Source organism: Cyclopterus lumpus, chromosome 13 (assembly GCF_009769545.1).
Source record: "Cyclopterus lumpus isolate fCycLum1 chromosome 13, fCycLum1.pri, whole genome shotgun sequence".
Lineage (NCBI taxonomy): Eukaryota > Metazoa > Chordata > Actinopteri > Perciformes > Cyclopteridae > Cyclopterus > Cyclopterus lumpus.
Window position 1 is genome coordinate 20,990,289 of NC_046978.1, and position 22,500 is coordinate 21,012,788.

Here is a 22,500-nt window from a genome sequence, read left to right on the forward strand (position 1 = left end):
GTGAGCTCAGAGCTCATCCTGGTTTGGTGACGCCGGAGAACGGAAGTGAGCAATGAAGATGAGGAAGATGAGGAAGACGAGGAAGATGAAGCAGTGCACGTCTGTCTTCAGCCTCATTAACAACAAAGTAAACAACTAAATATCATGAAGGCATGTGGGAGGTCAACACGCCTCCACTTCCTGTTCCCTCGTCTAGCAGTGTTTCCTGTTTGAGTTCAGACGTCTGTGTTTAAAAGCAGCGGTTAGTTCTCTGATTTCTTAAACTAGTCAGTGAACGCCCCTCTGGTGAATCTTAAAGAGTCTAAAGGAGACGACTAAGCGTCCTCTCTAGGACACTAGTCCTCCTTTAGCTTAGTGGCTAGCGTTAGCTCCTTACTTTACACTTAAAACATCAATAAAGTTCATGAGTGAAGATTATCTTGATGAACTAAACCTGGAAGATTCATAAAGGTTTGTTTGTTTTATAGAATCATTTAGAATCAATTGGAGGAATCTGATTGGCTGTTCAAGGAGGAACACATGATTTGTGTTTGTTTACTTTCTCTTGTTGTTGTTGCTGGTGAACAAAGAGGTTGCATTTATTCACCGGTCCTGAATGACCCTGTTATTATTTCCTAGAATGCACCTGTTCAGCGTCCTGACAGGAACGTCTTCAGTGACGGGACGAGTAGAGTTGGTGAGTAAAAGAAACGCACCTTTGAGTCAACAACAGCAACTGTTGAGTCAATAACAGCTGAGCGACGTAAACAACTGAGCTGGAAACATTTTAATATTGAATATTCATTAAAAATGAAATTCTCATTCAGACTTGTTCATGTTGTTCATGTCAAACTCCTGGAGATGTTTAGATGATCACATTTCACACCCTCTTCTTCTCCTCCTTCTCCCCCTCCTTCTTCTTCTTCTCCTCCTCCTTCTTCTCCTTCTCCTCCTCCTTCTTCTTCTTCTCCTCCTCCTTCTTCTCCTTCTCCTCCTCCTTCTTCTCCTTCTCCTCCTCCTCCTTCTCCTCCTCCTTCTTCTCCTTCTTCTTCTCCTCCTCCTTCTTCTTCTCCTTCTTCTTGTTCTTCCTCTTCTCCTTCTTCTTCTCCTTCTCCTTCCTATATTAAAGATATAAATTTAGCCAATCAGTGTCTAAAATAGATTCAGCTTTGGGCCAAAGTCATCTGGCCCAAAGCTGAACGTTCTCATCAGGCGCTTTTTAAATGAGACGACCACTTCTCTTCCAAGAAGACCGACCCGGTAAAATCTCTCCTCCAAGACCCATTTGAGAGAAGAACTTTGGGGGAGAAACTACATGTAGAACAACTGGACCCAGATCCACCTCACAAGAAGACAACAGAGTGGCTGAAAGGGAACCAGCACAGGAAGCTTCTGTAGAGACCGGTATACCAAGAAGGTTTGGAAGCTTCTGTAGAGACCGGTACACCTGGAAGGTTTGGAAGCTTCTGTAGAGACCGGTACACCAAGAAGGTTTGGAAGCTTCTGTAGAGACCGGTACACCAGGAAGGTTTGGAAGCTTCTGTAGAGACCGGTACACCAAGAAGGTTTGGAAGCTTCTGTAGAGACCGGTACACCAAGAAGGTTTGGAAGCTTCTGTAGAGACCGGTACACCAAGAAGGTTTGGAAGCTTCTGTAGAGACCGGTACACCAAGAAGGTTTGGAAGCTTCTGTAGAGACCGGTACACCAGGAAGGTTTGGAAGCTTCTGTAGAGACCGGTACACCAGGAAGGTTTGGAAGCTTCTGTAGAGACCGGTACACCTGGAAGGTTTGGAAGCTTCTATAGAGACCGGTACACCAGGAAGGTTTGGAAGCTTCTGTAGAGACCGGTACACCAGGAAGGTTTGGAAGCTTCTGTAGAGACCGGTACACCAGGAAGGTTTGGAAGCTTCTGTAGAGACCGGTACACCAAGAAGGTTTGGAAGCTTCTGTAGAGACCGGTACACCAGGAAGGTTTGGAAGCTTCTGTAGAGACCGGTACACCTGGAAGGTTTGGAAGCTCCTGTAGAGACCGGTACACCAAGAAGGTTTGGAAGCTTCTGTAGAGACCGGTACACCTGGAAGGTTTGGAAGCTTCTGTAGAGACCGGTACACCAAGAAGGTTTGGAAGCTTCTGTAGAGACCGGTACACCAGGAAGGTTTGGAAGCTTCTGTAGAGACCGGTACACCAGGAAGGTTTGGAAGCTTCTGTAGAGACCGGTACACCAAGAAGGTTTGGAAGCTTCTGTAGAGACCGGTACACCAGGAAGGTTTGGAAGCTTCTGTAGAGACCGGTACACCTGGAAGGTTTGGAAGCTTCTATAGAGACCGGTACACCAGGAAGGTTTGGAAGCTTCTGTAGAGACCGGTACACCAAGAAGGTTTGGAAGCTTCTATAGAGACCGGTACACCAGGAAGGTTTGGAAGCTTCTGTAGAGACCGGTACACCAGGAAGGTTTGGAAGCTTCTGTAGAGACCGGTACACCAAGAAGGTTTGGAAGCTTCTGTAGAGACCGGTACACCAGGAAGGTTTGGAAGCTTCTGTAGAGACCGGTACACCTGGAAGGTTTGGAAGCTCCTGTAGAGACCGGTACACCAAGAAGGTTTGGAAGCCTCTGTAGAAACCGGAAAACACCAGGAAGGTTTAGAAGCTTCTTTAGAGACCGGTACACCAGGAAGGTTTGGAAGCTTCTGTAGAGACCGGTACACCAAGAAGGTTTGGAAGCTTCTGTAGAGACCGGTACACCAAGAAGGTTTGGAAGCTTCTGTAGAGACCGGTACACCAGGAAGGTTTTTCTGGGATGTTTTCTGAAATTGATTGGATGGCCCTACCAAAAACAATTTCACCAGCCGCCACTGTGTTTTTGTGTGTTTGTGTCCTCAAAGCATCTTTGATATCTCTGCTTTCAATGCTGTTCTCCTATTGGACAGATTTTGTGTTGGTGTGGGAGGAGCCCCTGAGCTCACAGGAGGAGGAGAGGAAAGGACTTGGCCTCACCCACAAGAAGTGGAGGATGGCGTTTTTGAACAAACTGAGAGACTCCGGGTTGCTGCAGGAGACGGTGAGTAAAACAAACACCCACAAGTCAAACATCTCTGGGATGTCTGAACAAACAAGAGTGTTTGAACAGTGAACAATATGTATTCATCAAATGGCCTCAGAAAACCTTCCAGTAATACAGTACTACATTCACTCATGTAAAAGTACAGCAGTATTATCAGCAGAAGGTCCTGAAAGTACTCCTCACGCTTCGACCCCTCACAAGTTCTCCTATCTGACGGGATCCTTACAGAAGTCCTGCTAATGCTCATGCTAATGTTCATGCTAATGCTCATGCTAATGTTCATGCTCATGCTAATGCCGTCATGCTTTGATGCTACTGGTGACTTCCCTACCCATAAATGTACTTAAGTGTCAAAGTACTCATAAGGAAGAATGCCCCCAAGTTGTTTGATGTATAAATATTTAAGCCGTACTTGTTTGGAGGTCATATCTGCTTCATTAACTGTTGAGTAGTTTAATCTATAGTTTATGGTACAAGTATAACATATAGAAAATTGAAATGTGCAAGTTAAGTTAAAGTACCTGTAAAGTTGTACTTAAATACGGTACTTCCATGAATATACGTTGTGGTGTGTACATAGAAAAGAGTACTTGTGGAACTTGTGAAACTAGAAGATTGAAACCAGTTTGTGTCTACAGAAAGAGGTCCTGGAGGTCAAGACCAAGATCTGTTTCGTCCTCCTCAGTGCTCCCTGGAATGTCCTCTGTTACTACGCCGAGGAGATAACCCTGAGAGTCCCTCTGCAGGTAAACCTGAACCAGCACTAAGTATAGACCTGAACCAGCCCTAACTATAGACCTGAACCAGCATTAACTATAAACCTGAACCAGCACTAACTATAGACCTGAACCAGCACTAACTATAGACCTGAACCAGCATTAACTATAGACCTGAACCGGCTCTAACTACAGACCTGAACCAGCATTAACTATAAACCTGAACCAGCTCTAACTACAGACCTGAACTAGCACTAACTATAGACCTGAACCAGCTCTAACTACAGACCTGAACCAGCACTAACTATAAACCTGAACCAGCACTAACTATAGACCTGAACCAGCACTAACTATAGACCTGAACCAGCTCTAACTATAGGCCTGACAGCTCTAACTACAGACCTGAACTAGTCCTAAACCTAAACCTGGTCTTCTGTTCTCCTGCAGGTGGTCACCGCTCCGAGCACTAACTGGTCTGCGCGGGTCTTGTCCCGGCTGTCCCTCCCCAACCCCATGTCCCAGGACGTCCCCAACCCCCCACTGGACTTCCACACGTGTCAGTTCAGAAACAACAAGCTGCAGAGGTACCACATGTACTCATTATGTGTTCCATTCAAATGTCAGTCTTCTAAATTGTAAAATGTTAAAAAGTACAGCAATTAAAGATTTAAAAATGTAAAGTAAAACAAGTTTAAAAAGTTTAAAAGTAAAAAAAAAAAAAAAAGATTTAAAAAGTGTATAATCTAACTATTACAAAAACAAAATTAGAAATAATATATATATATATATATATATATATATATTTACATTTAAACATTTAAACATTAAACATGTTAAAAAGTTAAAAAGTCTAAAAATTTAAATCTAAAAATGTAAATAATTTAAAATGTACACATTTTAAATGTTAAAGTACTTGTAGTGTAATTGCCCGGTTGGTAAAGGCCTTAACGGTTGAAAGGAGTTGAAGTGTGGGTGCAAACCCTCCGATAAAGAACAAGGTGGATCACTGAAAGCAGTTGAAGCTGTTTTCTGTCTGCAGGTTTCTGGGCAGCGACAACAAAGAGAAGTTCTTCAAGACGACACAAAGACACCAGGTGGTGAGTTTGAAGTGTGAGCAGGAGTGAAGTCCAGGTATCTGTTGACCCCCCACCCCAGCCAGACCTACCAATAACTCTGCACCTTGTCCTTCTGCGGCCCTCTTTACATTACATCACATTACATTACATGTCATTTAGCTGACGCTTTTATCCAAAGCGACTTACAATAAGTGTATTAAACCATGAGTCCAAACTCAGAACAACAAGAATCAAGCAAGTACAATTTAGTCAATAAAGTTAAACTACAAAGTGCTATCAGTAAGAGACATTTAAGTGCTGCTAAATTGTTAAACTACAAAGTGCTATCAGGAAGAGACATTTAAGTGCTGCTAAAGTGTTGAACTACAAAGTGCTATCAGTAAGAGCCATTTAAGTGCTACTAAAGTGTTAAACTACAAAGTTCTATCAGTAAGAGACATTTAAGTGCTACAAAAGTGCTACTACGGCTCTACCTTCCCTATTCAAGGTATAGTCGAAAAAGATGTGTTTTTAGTTTGTAGAGACTTCCTGCTGTCCTGATGTCAATGGAGACCATGTCCTGGGTGTGAGGTTAGACCATGTCCTGGGTGTGAGGTTAGACCATGTCCTGGATGTAAGGTTAGACCATGTCCTGGGTGTGAGGTTAGACCATGTCCTGGATGTAAGGTTAGACCATGTCCTGGGTGTAAGGTTAGACCATGTCCTGGGTGTGAGGTTAGACCATGCACTTCAGGTCTGTGGTTGTTAACTTCAGGTCTGTGGTTGTTGACTTCAGGTCTGTGGTTGTTGACTTCAGGTCTGTAGTTGTTGACTTCAGATCTGTAGTTGCTGACTTCAGGTCTGTGGTTGTTTACTTCAGGTCTGTAGTTGCCTCCTTCATAGAGTTAGGGAAACAGCCGGTTGAGAGGGAGGTGTTAATAAGATGGGTGAGAAAGGGAAGAAGGTCCGGAGCAATGGACTGGAGAATGTGAGACGGGATGGGGTCAAGGGGGCAGGTGGTTGGGGGGTCAGAGGTTACCAAGGTGGGAGGGTTGTCAGTTCCAAAGAGTGGGAGAGAGTAAGAGATGAAGAAGTGGTCAGAGACAGGAAGTGGAGTTACAGTGAGGTTTGCTGTAGAGCAGTTTCTGGTGAACATATAGTCAAGGTGGTGTCCAGCTTTGTGAGTAGGAGGGGAAGGACTGAGAGAGAGAGCAAAGGAAGACAGTAAGAGTAGCAGGTCACATGACTTCTCTGTCTGGATGTTACAGTCGCCCAGAAGGATGAGCAGGGGGCCGTTTTCTGGGAAGTTTGATAGGAGGACATCTAGTTCTTCCAAGAAGTCTCCAAAGGAGCCAGGTGGACGGTAGAGAACAACAATGGTTAGATGAACCGGATGAGTAACCGTCACTGCATGAAACTCAAAAGACAGTGGGGTAAATAGTGGAAAACTCCATTTGGGTGAGATGAGTAGACCTGAACCACCACCCCGACCAGAGGGTCTGGGTGTGTGGCTGAAGGAGAAGGCCGAGGAGAGAGCAGCAGGGGTTGATGTGTTGTCTGGTGTGATCCAGGTCTCAGTGAGAGCCAGGAAGTCCAGTGATTGCTTGATAGCGAAGCCAGAAATGAAGTCCGCCTTGCGGTTAGCTGACTGGCAGTTCCAGAGGCCCCCTGTGACGAGGTGCTGGGTCTGTGTGGAGCGGGTGGGATGAATAAGAGAGGAGGGATTTTGATGCATGTGTGAACGAGTCCGTGGTCTATAGTATCTACGAGTAGATGTGCACACAGGTATGGAAAGAAAACACATTATCACAGAGAAATGTTTATACTCAGCCGCCCTCAGCCACCACCGAAGACTCCAACGAAAGACTCCTAGGTCTTTATCCTCCGAGTCTTGACTCCAACGAAAGACTCCTATGTCTTTATCCTCCGAGTCTTGACTCCAACGAAAGACTCCTAGGTCTTTATCCTCCGAGTCTTGACTCCAACGAAAGACTCCTAGGTCTTTATCCTCCGAGTCTTGATTCCAATGAAAGACTCCTAGGTCTTTATCCTCCGAGTCTTGACTCCAACGAAAGACTCCTAGGTCTTCATCCTCCGAGTCTTGACTCCAACGAAAGACTCCTAGGTCTTCATCCTCCGAGTCTTGACTCCAACCAAAGACTCCTAGGTCTTCATCCTCCGAGTCTTGACTCCAACGAAAGACTCCTAGGTCTTCATCCTCCGAGTCTTGACTCCAACCAAAGACTCCTAGGTCTTTATCCTCCGAGTCTTGACTCCAACGAAAGACTCCTAGGTCTTTATCCTCCGAGTCTTGACTCCAACAAAAGACTCCTAGGTCTTCATTCTCCGAGTCTTGACTCCAATGAAAGACTCCTAGGTCTTTATCCTCAGAGTCTTGACTCCAACCAAAGACTCCTAGGTCTTTATCCTCAGAGTCTTGACTCCAACCAAAGACTCCTAGGTCTTTATCCTCAGAGTCTTGACTCCAACCAAAGACTCCTAGGTATTTAAGACTCCACAGGTCGTTGAAGGAATTGCTCACTTATCGATACTGGTATGAGTCGTCACTCATGCAGGGGATTCATTGCCACCAGTGAAGTCTCAGTTTGCTAGAATGTGAAATTCTTGCCAAACTGATTAAGGACAAAGATCTGTTTACCTCAAGGTAGAAAGTAGAATAAAGTTTAGTCCCTAGTAGATTTGGATTACAGAGCAAATACTTAAACCCTAGCTGGTTTTAGTCTCTTGAGTCCACATGAAGCCCAGATGCTCAGAGAGTAAACACACATCCTGTGTGTCAGTTGGTTGAACGTGACTTAATTTAGGGAAATGCATGTCACAGCAATACAAACTGGTTCTGGGTCTCTGAGATGAACCATCGTGGTGTCTCAGTCCCTGAGAGATGTGTTACTAGTTCAGTGGTTCTCACTTTGGGTTAACCCTCCTTCATCTGTGCTTTTTCAAATAATAGAATAAATACAATTGCAATAGATAAAGTGCAACCTGTGAAAAACTAAACTAAATAATTTCAAATGTTTGGCAATAACATTTAACTGAGTTTTCCATTGGATATATTTTCAAACCAACAATAACAACCTGTGCAAAACAATACAAAATAAGTGCAGATAAGTGTGAGCCATCAGGGTTTATCAGTATTAGTGGCAATGAGCTGCTTTCCACTACAAGTCTTTTAGAAACAAGGTTCAGGCTTGATACGGCCACTTCCTGCTCAATGTTGAGCTCTTGTTTTGAAGGGCAGCAGCACAAAAGCCACTCTCACTTCATGCTCCTTGTTGAGCTTTTGTTTTTAAGGGCAACAGCAGGAAAGCCACTGAGGTAGGACGTGGCGAGTCAACATGAATCTTGGCCGCACACATCAACAGGAAGTTACAGGCAGTTCAACATGTATTTATTAATGACTTGTGTAATATATGAAGTTCTCCATAAAGGTCTTTCTATCTCCTCCTGCGCCCCGCCTGTAGTACCACTTCACCCCACTAGAGGGGCGCGCCCCACAGTTTGAGAACCACTGTCGTAAAGATAGAGGTGAGGCTCCTCCCCCTGCGTCCTTTAATATCACATTAAAACTCATGAGCATAATAACATGTTATTGTTTTGTGATGACTTTTAGATCAGAAATTGATTTCTGTTTTAGATTTATTGTGATTTCAATGTCTAGAACGAGAACTGAAGAAACATAGCGAATATTATTCATGTGTTTGAAACTGGACTCGCTGAGTTAAACAGAGTTTATGGTCTGGATGGGGGCGTGGTCCTCACCGATGGCTCTGATTGGTCCAGAGACCTTTCACATTCCAGGATGTTTCAGTCAACTGACGGATGCAGCTACGCCTCCTCCTCAAACAGTCTATGCACACATCCCCATCATCATATTTAATAACTGTGATTTTAGTGAAACTTATTGCACAAATAACAGTGTTAATTCAATAGCTGCTTCTATGTTATAACAATATTAACATGGACATTTAATGTTGCAACATAAATGAATAATACTCTGTTCTATTGCTTTATTTATTTATAATGATATAATTGTATTAAACAAACATTATTAAAACATGTTATCGAGCAGCTGTCAAGATAAATATAATTAGACTACATAAACATCTCACATAATGAAACATTTAAAGATATAAATGTGACTTTTGAAGCCTAACGACACTTAAAGAGACAGTACACGGTCTGTCCGTTAGCCTCTTAGCACATTAGGCCGGGCTAAACTGCTAGCATAGCTCCTTGATTTGCTTCTGTGACACCGAGACCTTCAGGGGGCCAGCAGGTAGACAGGTAGTGGCTCTGAAGTAGTCCTGTGTCCTGTCCCTGCAGCTCTATGAGATCCTGGCCAGGACCCCATACGGGTCTGTGACGAGGGGGGAGGTGGGGATCGACCGCCTGCTGTCGGAGCAGGTCTTCACTGCTGGCTACCCGCTGCACGAGGTACGAGGCCTTTAACCCCTCCATCACCATCACCTTTAACCCCTCCATCACCCTAACCTTTAACCCCTCCCCCACCATCACCCCAACCTTAATCCCTCCAACACCATCACCCCAACCTTTAACCCCTCCCCCACCATCACCCCAACCTTAACCCCTCCATCACCATCACCCTAACCTTTAACCCCTCAATCACCATTACCTTAACCTTTAACCCCTCCCCCACCATCACCATCACCCTAACCTTAACCCCTCAATCACCATCACCCCAACCTTTAACCCCTCCCCCACCATCACCCCAACCTTAACCCCTCCATCACCATCACCCTAACCTTTAACCCCTCAATCACCATCACCCCAACCTTTAACCCCTCCAACACCATCACCCCAACCTTTAACCCCTCCAACACCATCACCCTAACCTTTAACCCCTCAATCACCATCACCCCAACCTTTAACCCCTCCAACACCATCACCCCAACCTTTAACCCCTCCAACACCATCACCCCAACCTTTAACCCCCCCATCACCATTACCCTAACCTTTAACCCCCCCATCACCATCACCCTAACCTTTAACCCCCCCATCACCATTACCCTAACCTTTAACCCCCCCAACACCATCACCCCAACCTTTAACCCCCCCATCACCATTACCCTAACCTTTAACACCTCCATCACCATCACCCTAACCTTTAACCCCCCCAACACCATCACCCCAACCTTTAACCCCCCCATCACCATTACCCTAACCTTTAACCCCCCCATCACCATCACCCTAACCTTTAACCCCTCAATCACCATTACCCTAACCTTTAACCCCCCCATCACCATCACCCTAACCTTTAACCCCCCCATCACCATCACCCTAACCTTTAACCCCCCCATCACCATCACCATCACCCTAACCTTTAACCCCCCCATCACCATTACCCTAACCTTTAACCCCCCCATCACCATCACCCCAACCTTTAACCCCCCCATCACCATCACCCTAACCTTTAACCCCCCCATCACCATCACCCTAACCTTTAACCCCTCAATCACCATCACCCCAACCTTTAACCCCTCCAACACCATCACCCCAACCTTTAACCCCCCCATCACCATTACCCTAACCTTTAACACCTCCATCACCATCACCCTAACCTTTAACCCCCCCAACACCATCACCCCAACCTTTAACCCCCCCATCACCATTACCCTAACCTTTAACCCCCCCATCACCATCACCCTAACCTTTAACCCCTCAATCACCATTACCCTAACCTTTAACCCCTCCATCACCATCACCCTAACCTTTAACCCCCCCATCACCATCACCATCACCCTAACCTTTAACCCCCCCATCACCATCACCCTAACCTTTAACCCCCCCATCACCATCACCCTAACCTTTAACCCCTCAATCACCATTACCCTAACCTTTAACCCCTCCATCACCATCACCCTAACCTTTAACCCCCCCATCACCATCACCATCACCCTAACCTTTAACCCCCCCATCACCATCACCCTAACCTTTAACCCCCCCATCACCATCACCATCACCCTAACCTTTAACCCCCCCATCACCATCACCCTAACCTTTAACCCCCCCCATCACCATCACCATCACCCTAACCTTTAACCCCCCCATCACCATTACCCTAACCTTTAACCCCCCCATCACCATCACCCCAACCTTTAACCCCCCCATCACCATCACCCTAACCTTTAACCCCCCCATCACCATCACCCTAACCTTTAACCCCTCAATCACCATCACCCTAACCTTTAACCCCTCCAACACCATCACCCCAACCTTTAACCCCTCCAACACCATCACCCCAACCTTTAACCCCCCCATCACCATTACCCTAACCTTTAACACCTCCATCACCATCACCCTAACCTTTAACCCCCCCATCACCATCACCCTAACCTTTAACCCCTCAATCACCATCACCCCAACCTTTAACCCCTCCAACACCATCACCCCAACCTTTAACCCCCCCATCACCATTACCCTAACCTTTAACCCCCCCATCACCATTACCCTAACCTTTAACCCCTCCAACACCATCACCCCAACCTTTAACCCCCCCATCACCATTACCCTAACCTTTAACCCCTCAATCACCATCACCCCAACCTTTAACCCCACCATCATGCTAACCTTTAACCCCTCCCCCACCATCACCCCAACCTTAATCCCTCCAACACCATCACCCCAACCTTTAACCCCTCCCCCACCATCACCCCAACCTTAACCCCTCCATCACCATCACCCTAACCTTTAACCCCTCAATCACCATTACCTTAACCTTTAACCCCTCCCCCACCATCACCCCAACCTTAACCCCTCAATCACCATCACCCCAACCTTTAACCCCTCCATCACCATCACCCTAACCTTTAACCCCTCCCCCACCATCACCCCAACCTTAACCCCTCAATCACCATCACCCCAACCTTTAACCCCTCCAACACCATCACCCCAACCTTTAACCCCCCCATCACCATTACCCTAACCTTTAACCCCCCCATCACCATCACCCTAACCTTTAACCCCCCCATCACCATTACCCTAACCTTTAACCCCCCCAACACCATCACCCCAACCTTTAACCCCCCCATCACCATTACCCTAACCTTTAACACCTCCATCACCATCACCCTAACCTTTAACCCCCCCAACACCATCACCCCAACCTTTAACCCCCCCATCACCATTACCCTAACCTTTAACCCCCCCATCACCATCACCCTAACCTTTAACCCCTCAATCACCATTACCCTAACCTTTAACCCCCCCATCACCATCACCCTAACCTTTAACCCCCCCATCACCATCACCCTAACCTTTAACCCCCCCATCACCATTACCCTAACCTTTAACCCCCCCATCACCATCACCCCAACCTTTAACCCCCCCATCACCATCACCCTAACCTTTAACCCCCCCATCACCATTACCCTAACCTTTAACCCCCCCATCACCATCACCCCAACCTTTAACCCCCCCATCACCATCACCCTAACCTTTAACCCCCCCATCACCATCACCCTAACCTTTAACCCCTCAATCACCATTACCCTAACCTTTAACCCCCCCATCACCATCACCCTAACCTTTAACCCCCCCATCACCATCACCCTAACCTTTAACCCCCCCATCACCATCACCCTAACCTTTAACCCCCCCATCACCATCACCCTAACCTTTAACCCCCCCATCACCATCACCCTAACCTTTAACCCCTCAATCACCATCACCCCAACCTTTAACCCCTCCAACACCATCACCCTAACCTTTAACCCCTCCAACACCATCACCCCAACCTTTAACCCCCCCATCACCATTACCCTAACCTTTAACACCTCCATCACCATCACCCTAACCTTTAACCCCCCCATCACCATCACCCTAACCTTTAACCCCTCAATCACCATTACCCTAACCTTTAACCCCCCCATCACCATCACCCTAACCTTTAACCCCCCCATCACCATCACCCTAACCTTTAACCCCCCCATCACCATCACCCTAACCTTTAACCCCCCCATCACCATCACCCTAACCTTTAACCCCTCAATCACCATCACCCCAACCTTTAACCCCTCCAACACCATCACCCCAACCTTTAACCCCTCCAACACCATCACCCCAACCTTTAACCCCCCCATCACCATCACCCCAACCTTTAACCCCCCCATCACCATTACCCTAACCTTTAACCCCTCAATCACCATCACCCCAACCTTTAACCCCACCATCATGCTAACCTTTAACCCCTCCCCCACCATCACCCCAAACTTTAACCCCACCATCACCATCACCCTAACCTTTAACCCCTCCATCTCCATCACCATCACCCCAACCTTTAACCCCTCCATCACCATCACCCTAACCTTTAACTCCTCCATCACCATCACCCCAACCTTTAACCCCACCATCATGCTAACCTTTAACCCCTCCATCACCATCACCCCAACCGTAACCCCTCCCCCACCATCACCCCAACCTTTAACCCCACCATCACCATCACCCTAACCTTTAACCCCTCCCCCACCATCACCCCAACCTTTAACCCCACCATCACCATCACCTTAACCTTTAACCCCTCCATCACCATCACCATCACCCTAACCTTTAACCCCTCCCCCACCATCACCCCAAACTTTAACCCCACCATCACCCTAACCTTTAACCCCTCCCCCACCATCACCCCAACCTTTAACCCCACCATCACCATCACCCTAACCTTTAACCCCTCCATCACCATCACCCCAACCTTTAACCCCTCCATCACCATCACCGCAACCGTAACCCCTCCCCCACCATCACCCTAACCTTTAACCCCACCATCACCATCACCCTAACCTTTAACCCCTACATTTCCATCTCCATCACCCCAACCTTTAACCCCTCCATCACCATCACCCTAACCTTTAACCCCTCCATCACCATCACCCTAACCTTTAACCCCTACATCTCCATCACCATCACCCCAACCTTTAACCCCTCCATCACCATCACCCTAACCTTTAACTCCTCCATCTCCATCACCATCACCCCAACCTTTAACCCCACCATCATGCTAACCTTTAACCCCTCCATCACCATCACCCCAACCGTAACCCCTCCCCCACCATCACCCCAACCTTTAACCCCACCATCACCCCAACCTTTAACCCCTCCATCACCATCACCCTAACCTTTAACCCCTCCCCCACCATCACCCCAACCTTTAACCCCTCCAACACCATCACCCCAACCTTTAACCCCCCCATCACCATTACCCTAACCTTTAACCCCCCCATCACCATCACCCTAACCTTTAACCCCCCCATCACCATTACCCTAACCTTTAACCCCCCCAACACCATCACCCCAACCTTTAACCCCCCCATCACCATTACCCTAACCTTTAACACCTCCATCACCATCACCCTAACCTTTAACCCCCCCAACACCATCACCCCAACCTTTAACCCCCCCATCACCATTACCCTAACCTTTAACCCCCCCATCACCATCACCCTAACCTTTAACCCCCCCATCACCATCACCCTAACCTTTAACCCCCCCATCACCATCACCCTAACCTTTAACCCCCCCATCACCATCACCCTAACCTTTAACCCCCCCATCACCATCACCCTAACCTTTAACCCCCCCATCACCATTACCCTAACCTTTAACCCCCCCATCACCATCACCCCAACCTTTAACCCCCCCATCACCATCACCCTAACCTTTAACCCCCCATCACCATCACCCTAACCTTTAACCCCTCAATCACCATCACCCCAACCTTTAACCCCTCCAACACCATCACCCCAACCTTTAACCCCTCCAACACCATCACCCCAACCTTTAACCCCCCCATCACCATTACCCTAACCTTTAACACCTCCATCACCATCACCCTAACCTTTAACCCCCCCATCACCATCACCCTAACCTTTAACCCCTCAATCACCATCACCCCAACCTTTAACCCCTCCAACACCATCACCCCAACCTTTAACCCCCCCATCACCATTACCCTAACCTTTAACCCCTCAATCACCATCACCCCAACCTTTAACCCCACCATCATGCTAACCTTTAACCCCTCCCCCACCATCACCCCAACCTTAATCCCTCCAACACCATCACCCCAACCTTTAACCCCTCCCCCACCATCACCCCAACCTTAACCCCTCCCCCACCATCACCCTAACCTTTAACCCCTCAATCACCATTACCTTAACCTTTAACCCCTCCCCCACCATCACCCCAACCTTAACCCCTCAATCACCATCACCCTAACCTTTAACCCCTCCCCCACCATCACCCCAACCTTAACCCCTCAATCACCATCACCCCAACCTTTAACCCCTCCAACACCATCACCCCAACCTTTAACCCCCCCATCACCATTACCCTAACCTTTAACCCCCCCATCACCATCACCCTAACCTTTAACCCCCCCATCACCATTACCCTAACCTTTAACCCCCCCAACACCATCACCCCAACCTTTAACCCCCCCATCACCATTACCCTAACCTTTAACACCTCCATCACCATCACCCTAACCTTTAACCCCCCCAACACCATCACCCCAACCTTTAACCCCCCCATCACCATTACCCTAACCTTTAACCCCCCCATCACCATCACCCTAACCTTTAACCCCTCAATCACCATTACCCTAACCTTTAACCCCCCCATCACCATCACCCTAACCTTTAACCCCCCCATCACCATCACCCTAACCTTTAACCCCCCCATCACCATTACCCTAACCTTTAACCCCCCCATCACCATTACCCTAACCTTTAACCCCCCCATCACCATCACCCCAACCTTTAACCCCCCCATCACCATCACCCTAACCTTTAACCCCCCCATCACCATTACCCTAACCTTTAACCCCCCCATCACCATCACCCCAACCTTTAACCCCACCATCACCCTAACCTTTAACCCCTCCATCACCATCACCCTAACCTTTAACCCCTACATTTCCATCACCATCACCCCAACCTTTAACCCCACCATCACCATCACCTTAACCTTTAACCCCTCCATCACCATCACCCTAACCTTTAACCCCTCCCCCACCATCACCCCAAACTTTAACCCCTCCCCCACCATCACCCCAACCTTTAACCCCACCGTCACCATCACCCTAACCTTTAACCCCTCCATCACCATCACCCCAACCTTTAACCCCTCCATCACCATCACCATCACCCCAACCTTTAACCCCTCCCCCACCATCACCCTAACCTTTAACCCCACCATCACCCTAACCTTTAACCCCTCCCCCACCATCACCCCAACCTTTAACCCCACCATCACCATCACCCTAACCTTTAACCCCTCCATCACCATCACCCCAACCTTTAACCCCTCCATCACCATCACCATCACCCCAACCGTAACCCCTCCCCCACCATCACCCTAACCTTTAACCCCACCATCACCATCACCCTAACCTTTAACCCCTACATTTCCATCACCATCACCCCAACCTTTAACCCCACCATCATGCTAACCTTTAACCCCTCCATCACCATCACCCTAACCTTTAACCCCACAATCATGCTAACCTTTAACCCCTCCCCCACCATCACCCCAACCTCACAACCTTTAACCCCTCCATCACCATCACCCCAACCGTAACCCCTCCATCACCCTAACCTTTAAATCCTCCATCACCATCACCCCAACCTTTAACCCCACCATCATGCTAACCTTTAACCCCTCCCCCACCATCACCCTAATCTTTAACCCCTCCATCTCCATCACCATCACCCTAACCTTTAACCCCTCCATCTCCATCACCCTAACCTTTAACCCCTCCATCACCATCACCCCAACCTTTAACCCCACCATCATGCTAACCTTTAACCCCTCCCCCACCATCACCATCACCCCAACCTTTAACCCCACCATCATGCTAACCTTTAACCCCTCCCCCATCAGATAATATTGAACTTTCTCTTTGACCAAATTGTGACTGAGATTGAAACACAGCCTGATATTCTAGTTTCACACTTTGTTCGCAGGGCGGTTTCAATATGCCGACGCCCCCCGTGCCCCTCAAGTCCTGGGATCTGAGAGAGATCCTGTATTTCTACTGGGCCACGTGGTCCTCCTGGCGACACTACCAGCCTCTGGACCACATCAGGGAATACTTCGGGGAGAAGATCGCGCTTTACTTCGCCTGGCTGGGTAACTGGAGCAGCTCCACCAGTAACTTACCGCCTAGTTCCCCACGGTGTGTTTGAACCATGTCACTGTGTTTGGCTGCAGGTTTCTACACCGGATGGCTGCTGCCGGCGTCCCTGGTGGGGACCGTGGTCTTCCTGTTTGGGTTCTGGCTCATGGCCACGGACGTTCCAGCGTGAGTAGGAACTCTGTTAGAATCCAATAGTTTGTTATAAAAGGACAAAAATAGAGCTGCGAGATTCAGCACACAACGAGCTTATCGTTTGGTTGTCAGTATCCCACAATGCATTGCACATCAGTGCATTGTTTATTGGCACGTTTAGATTCAGGGATTCATCGTAAACACGTTCCCTCCTGAACAAATCATCCAGTCCGATATTGTTCTTTGCTAATATGCTGACAACACTCAACTTTATCTCCACGTAGCTTAAAGCCCCTCCCATGGCGTCAGGAGGTAAACGCTTGTTAACTGATTAGTTATTCTGATTAAGACGACAGCTCAAACAGAAGAAGACATTCCTCCACACATCTCTACATTGATGAAATATTAATGATCTGAATATTGAATAGAGAACCTTTAAATCTACAGAAAGAACAGAAGCCCCAATTGATCTTGCTTTTCTCTGTGTGTGTGTGTGTGTGTGTGTGTGTGTGTGTGTGTAGGAAGGAGTTGTGTGACAGTGGAAACAGCTTCCCCATGTGTTCTCTCTGTCACATCTGCTCCGACTGGAACTACTCCAGCATCTGTCTCACCTACAAGGTACCTGTCTGTCTTCCTGTCGGTCCTCTTGTCTGTCCTACTGTCCACCTGCCTGTTCAGAGCAGATAGACAGATTCCTGTCAAATCCTCTCTATCTCATTCTGAGACCGTAGGCTTGCCTGAGGGAATTACCCACAATTCATAGCGCAGTGAGGTTAAACACAGGGTTACCAGTGGAAAAAGGGACAAAGGATGAAACCTGTGTATTCAGCCATGAATATTACATTTACTCAGATACATTAAGGATGGAACATGAAAACACATGAGATCAGAGGAATGGAAGCAGAAATGAATCTGTCTGTCTGACAACCTGTCTGTCTCTGCAGGCCGGCATCTTGTTTGATAACGGAGGAACAGTGTTCTTCAGTGTCTTTATGTCTCTGTGGGCCGTCACCTTTCTGGAGTACTGGAAGAGGACTTGTTTATTCCTATCTCACCGCTGGGACTGCTCAGAGTTCCAGGACATTGAGGTACCTGTCTCACACTACACATGTCTCACCTTCATATGTCTCACACTGCATCCGTCTCACCTGATGAAATACTCTAATACTTTAAGTTGGCTTTTGGTTTGGTTGGTTTACAGAAAAACTACTTGCATGATTTTCATGAAGGGTGTATTCATCTACAAGGAACTTTCACTTTGGCTCCCTCTGTGGACTAAAGTGGTATTGTTGGTTCTGGTGCCCCCTGTGGATTAAAGTGGTAGTGTTGGTTCTGGCGCCCCCTGTGGACTAAAGTGGTAGTGTTGGTTCTGGTGCCCCCTGTGGACTAAAGTGGTAGTGTTGATACTGGCGCCCCCTGTGGACTAAAGTGGTAGTGTTGATACTGGCGCCCCCTGTGGACTAAAGTGGTAGTGTTGGTTCTGGAGCCCCCTGTGGACTAAAGTGGTAGTGTTGGTTCTGGTGCCCCCTGTGGACTAAAGTGGTAGTGTTGATTCTGGCGCCCCCTGTGGACTAAAGTGGTACGCCCCTGTGGACTAAAGTGGTAGTGTTGGTTCTGGCGCCCCCTGTGGACTAAAGTGGTAGTGTTGGTTCTGGCGCCCCCTGTGGACTAAAGTGGTAGTGTTGGTTCTGGCGCCCCCTGTGGACTAAAGTGGTAGTGTTGGTTCTGGCGCCCCCTGTGGACTAAAGTGGTAGTGTTGGTTCTGGCGCCCCCTGTGGACTAAAGTGGTAGTGTTGATTCTGGTGCCCCCTGTGGACTAAAGTGGTAGTGTTGGTTCTAGTGCTCCCTGTGGACTAAAGTGTTAGTGTTGGTTCTGGTGCCCCCTGTGGACTAAAGTGGTAGTGTTGATACTGGCGCCCCCTGTGGACTAAAGTGGTAGTGTTGGTTCTGGCGCCCCCTGTGGACTAAAGTGGTAGTGTTGGTACTGGCGCCCCCTGTGGAGTAAAGTGGTAGTGTTGGTTCTGGCACCCCCTGTGGACTAAAGTGGTAGTGTTGGTTCTGGTGCCCCCTGTGGACTAAAGTGGTAGTGTTGATACTGGCGCCCCTTGTGGACTAAAGTGGTAGTGTTGGTACTGGCGCCCCCTGTGGAGTAAAGTGGTAGTGTTGGTTCTGGCACCCCCTGTGGACTAAAGTGGTAGTGTTGGTTCTGATGCCCCCTGTGGACTAAAGTGGTAGTGTTGGTTCTGATGCCCCCTGTGGACTAAAGTGGTAGTGATGGTTCTGGTGCCCCCTGTGGACTAAAGTGGTAGTGTTGATACTGGCGCCCCCTGTGGACTAAAGTGGTAGTGTTGGTTCTGGAGCCCCCTGTGGACTAAAGTGGTAGTGTTGGTTCTGGCGCCCCCTGTGGACTAAAGTGGTAGTGTTGGTTCTGGCGCCCCCTGTGGACTAAAGTGGTAGTGTTGGTACTGGCGCCCCCTGTGGAGTAAAGTGGTAGTGTTGGTTCTGGCACCCCCTGTGGACTAAAGTGGTAGTGTTGGTTCTGATGCCCCCTGTGGACTAAAGTGGTAGTGTTGTTCTGGCGCCCCCTGTGAACTAAAGTGGTAGTGTTGGTTCTGGTGCCCCCTGTGGACTAAAGTGGTAGTGTTGGTTCTGGCACCCCCTGTGGACTAAAGTGGTAGTGTTGGTTCTGATGCCCCCTGTGGACTAAAGTGGTAGTGTTGGTTCTGGCACCCCCTGTGGACTAAAGTGGTAGTGTTGATTCTGATGCCCCCTGTGGACTAAAGTGGTAGTGTTGGTTCTGGTACCCCCTGTGGACTAAAGTGGTAGTGTTGTTCTGGCGCCCCCTGTGAACTAAAGTGGTAGTGTTGATTCTGATGCCCCCTGTGGACTAAAGTGGTAGTGTTGGTTCTGGTACCCCCTGTGGACTAAAGTGGTAGTGTTGGTTCTGATGCCCCCTGTGGACTAAAGTGGTAGTGTTGGTTCTGGTACCCCCTGTGGACTAAAGTGGTAGTGTTGTTCTGGCGCCCCCTGTGAACTAAAGTGGTAGTGTTGGTTCTGATGCCCCCTGTGGACTAAAGTGGTAGTGTTGGTTCTGATGCCCCCTGTGGACTTAAGTGGTAGTGTTGGTTCTGGTCCCCTGTGGACTAAAGTGGTAGTGTTGGTTCTGATGCCCCCTGTGGACTAAAGTGGTAGTGTTGTTCTGGCGCCCCCTGTGAACTAAAGTGGTAGTGTTGGTTCTGATGCCCCCTGTGGACTAAAGTGGTAGTGTTGGTTCTGGTGCCCCCTATGGACTAAAGTGGTAGTGTTGGTTCTGGTGCCCCCTGTGGACTAAAGTGGTAGTGTTGGTTCTGGCACCCCCTGTGGACTAACGTGGTAGTGTTGGTTCTGGTGCCCCCTGTGGAGAAAAGTGGTAGTGTTGTTCTGGCGCCCCCTGTGAACTAAAGTGGTAGTGTTGGTTCTGGTGCCCCCTGTGGACTAAAGTGGTAGTGTTGTTCTGGCGCCCCCTGTGAACTAAAGTGGTAGTGTTGGTTCTGGTGCCCCCTGTGGAGAAAAGTGGTAGTGTTGTTCTGGCGCCCCCTGTGAACTAAAGTGGTAGTGTTGGTTCTGGTGCCCCCTGTGGACTAAAGTGGTAGTGTTGTTCTGGCGCCCCCTGTGAACTAAAGTGGTAGTGTTGGTTCTGGTGCCCCCTGTGGAGAAAAGTGGTAGTGTTGTTCTGGCGCTCCCTGTGGACTAAAGTGGTAGTGTTGTTCTGGCGCCCCCTGTGAACTAAAGTGGTAGTGTTGGTTCTGATGCCCCCTGTGGACTAAAGTGGTAGTGTTGGTTCTGGCACCCCCTGTGGACTAAAGTGGTAGTGATGGTGCTGGTGCCCCCTGTGAACTAAAGTGGTAGTGATGGTTCTGGTGCCCCCTGTGGACTAAAGTGGTAGTGTTGGTTCTGGTACCCCCTGTGGACTAAAGTGGTAGTGTTGGTTCTGATGCCCCCTGTGGACTAAAGTGGTAGTGTTGGTTCTGGCACCCCCTGTGGACTAAAGTGGTAGTGATGGTTCTGGTGCCCCCTGTGGTCTAAAGTGGTAGTGTTGGTTCTGATGCCCCCTGTGGACTAAAGTGGTAGTGTTGGTTCTGATGCCCCCTGTGGACTAAAGTGGTAGTGTTGTTCTGGCGCCCCCTGTGGACTAAAGTGGTAGTGTTGTTCTGGCGCCCCCTGTGGACTAAAGTGGTAGTGTTGTTCTGGCGCCCCCTGTGAACTAAAGTGGTAGTGTCTCTGAGCACCAAGGTCTCTTTAGAAAATCTCTTATTTTACTGCTGTAGGGTCTGACAGTCGGCCCCTCTCAGTCCTGGTTCTGTTCCTGCCCTCCATTGGGTCCAGCAACACGTCCTGGAGGAGGAGGAGGAGATGCTGCTGCTGCCAGAAGCTGAGCTCTCCTCATCCCTCCGGAGTTCCAACCAAGCCGGATCTGGGTCTTTCCACGGTGGACTGGTCTCTGCAGGAGGCCCCGCTGGATTCTGGTGAACCGGCATGATCTGGTTTCACCAGAATCCGACCCAGTGGCTCAGATGAGGAGCTTTAAGGATAACTCTATAGAACCAGACCATTTTGTCTCTTATGGTCTGTTTACTGATGGAGGTCTATAGAGGACCAGGACTAAACTGAGGTCAGATAGAGGACCAGGACTAAACTGAGTTCATATAGAGGATCAGGACCACCAGCCATGGCCTTGGTGGAGGTCTGTTCTCTGTTCCTCTGATGGTACATGTCTCTGGTGTTTAAGGTGACCCCCCTCTGTCCTTCACAGGAGAGACCTCGCCCAGAGTTCACCGCCATGGCACCGATGACTATGAAGAGCCCGGTGACCGGAGCAGAGGAACCTTACTTCCCTGAGAAGCAACGACTCAACAGAACAATGACTGGCTGCATGGTCATAATCCTCATGGTGAGCCTCACGACCTTTGACCCTGGACCTCAGCTGGGTTTCCATCAGTGGAGGTGATGGTTGGAGTTCCTCCTGTTTCTAACAGGGTTGTACTTCCTATGTGTAGGTTGTTGTGGTGCTGGTGTTCCTCATGGCCATCATTCTGTATCGCAGCATCCTCACAGTCTTCATCTACAAGTCTGGCGGCTTCTTAACCGGCTGGGTGAGTTCAACACGGCTCCTCGTTCTGTTGAGTAACTACACCTGAACATCCACCACCTGTGGACACCTCCATACAAACACCACGTACCCCCAAAGACAAGACCTTCAACAGGAACCGGTTTCCTTCTGTTGAGTAACTACACCTGAACACATCCACCACCTGTGGACACCTCCATACAAACACCACGTACCCCCAAAGACAAGACCTTCAACAGGAACCGGTTCCCTTCTGTTGAGTAACTACACCTGAAC

The 22,500-nt window shown here is 48.5% G+C and overlaps 1 protein-coding gene across 1 annotated transcript in view; it reads left to right on the forward strand.

Annotated features, from left to right (window-relative positions):
• Nucleotides 1-22,500, forward strand: part of ano7 (anoctamin 7) — a 36,597-nt gene that overhangs the window by 3,169 nt on the left and 10,928 nt on the right. The window contains exons 3-14 of the mRNA XM_034549093.1: nucleotides 619-676; nucleotides 2,909-3,039; nucleotides 3,681-3,788; nucleotides 4,206-4,342; nucleotides 4,798-4,855; nucleotides 9,158-9,268; nucleotides 16,813-16,978; nucleotides 17,060-17,150; nucleotides 17,639-17,735; nucleotides 18,062-18,205; nucleotides 21,910-22,047; nucleotides 22,154-22,249. Coding sequence (XP_034404984.1) covers nucleotides 619-676; nucleotides 2,909-3,039; nucleotides 3,681-3,788; nucleotides 4,206-4,342; nucleotides 4,798-4,855; nucleotides 9,158-9,268; nucleotides 16,813-16,978; nucleotides 17,060-17,150; nucleotides 17,639-17,735; nucleotides 18,062-18,205; nucleotides 21,910-22,047; nucleotides 22,154-22,249 — 1,335 coding nt within the window. The remainder of the gene's footprint in view (nucleotides 1-618; nucleotides 677-2,908; nucleotides 3,040-3,680; nucleotides 3,789-4,205; nucleotides 4,343-4,797; nucleotides 4,856-9,157; nucleotides 9,269-16,812; nucleotides 16,979-17,059; nucleotides 17,151-17,638; nucleotides 17,736-18,061; nucleotides 18,206-21,909; nucleotides 22,048-22,153; nucleotides 22,250-22,500) is intronic.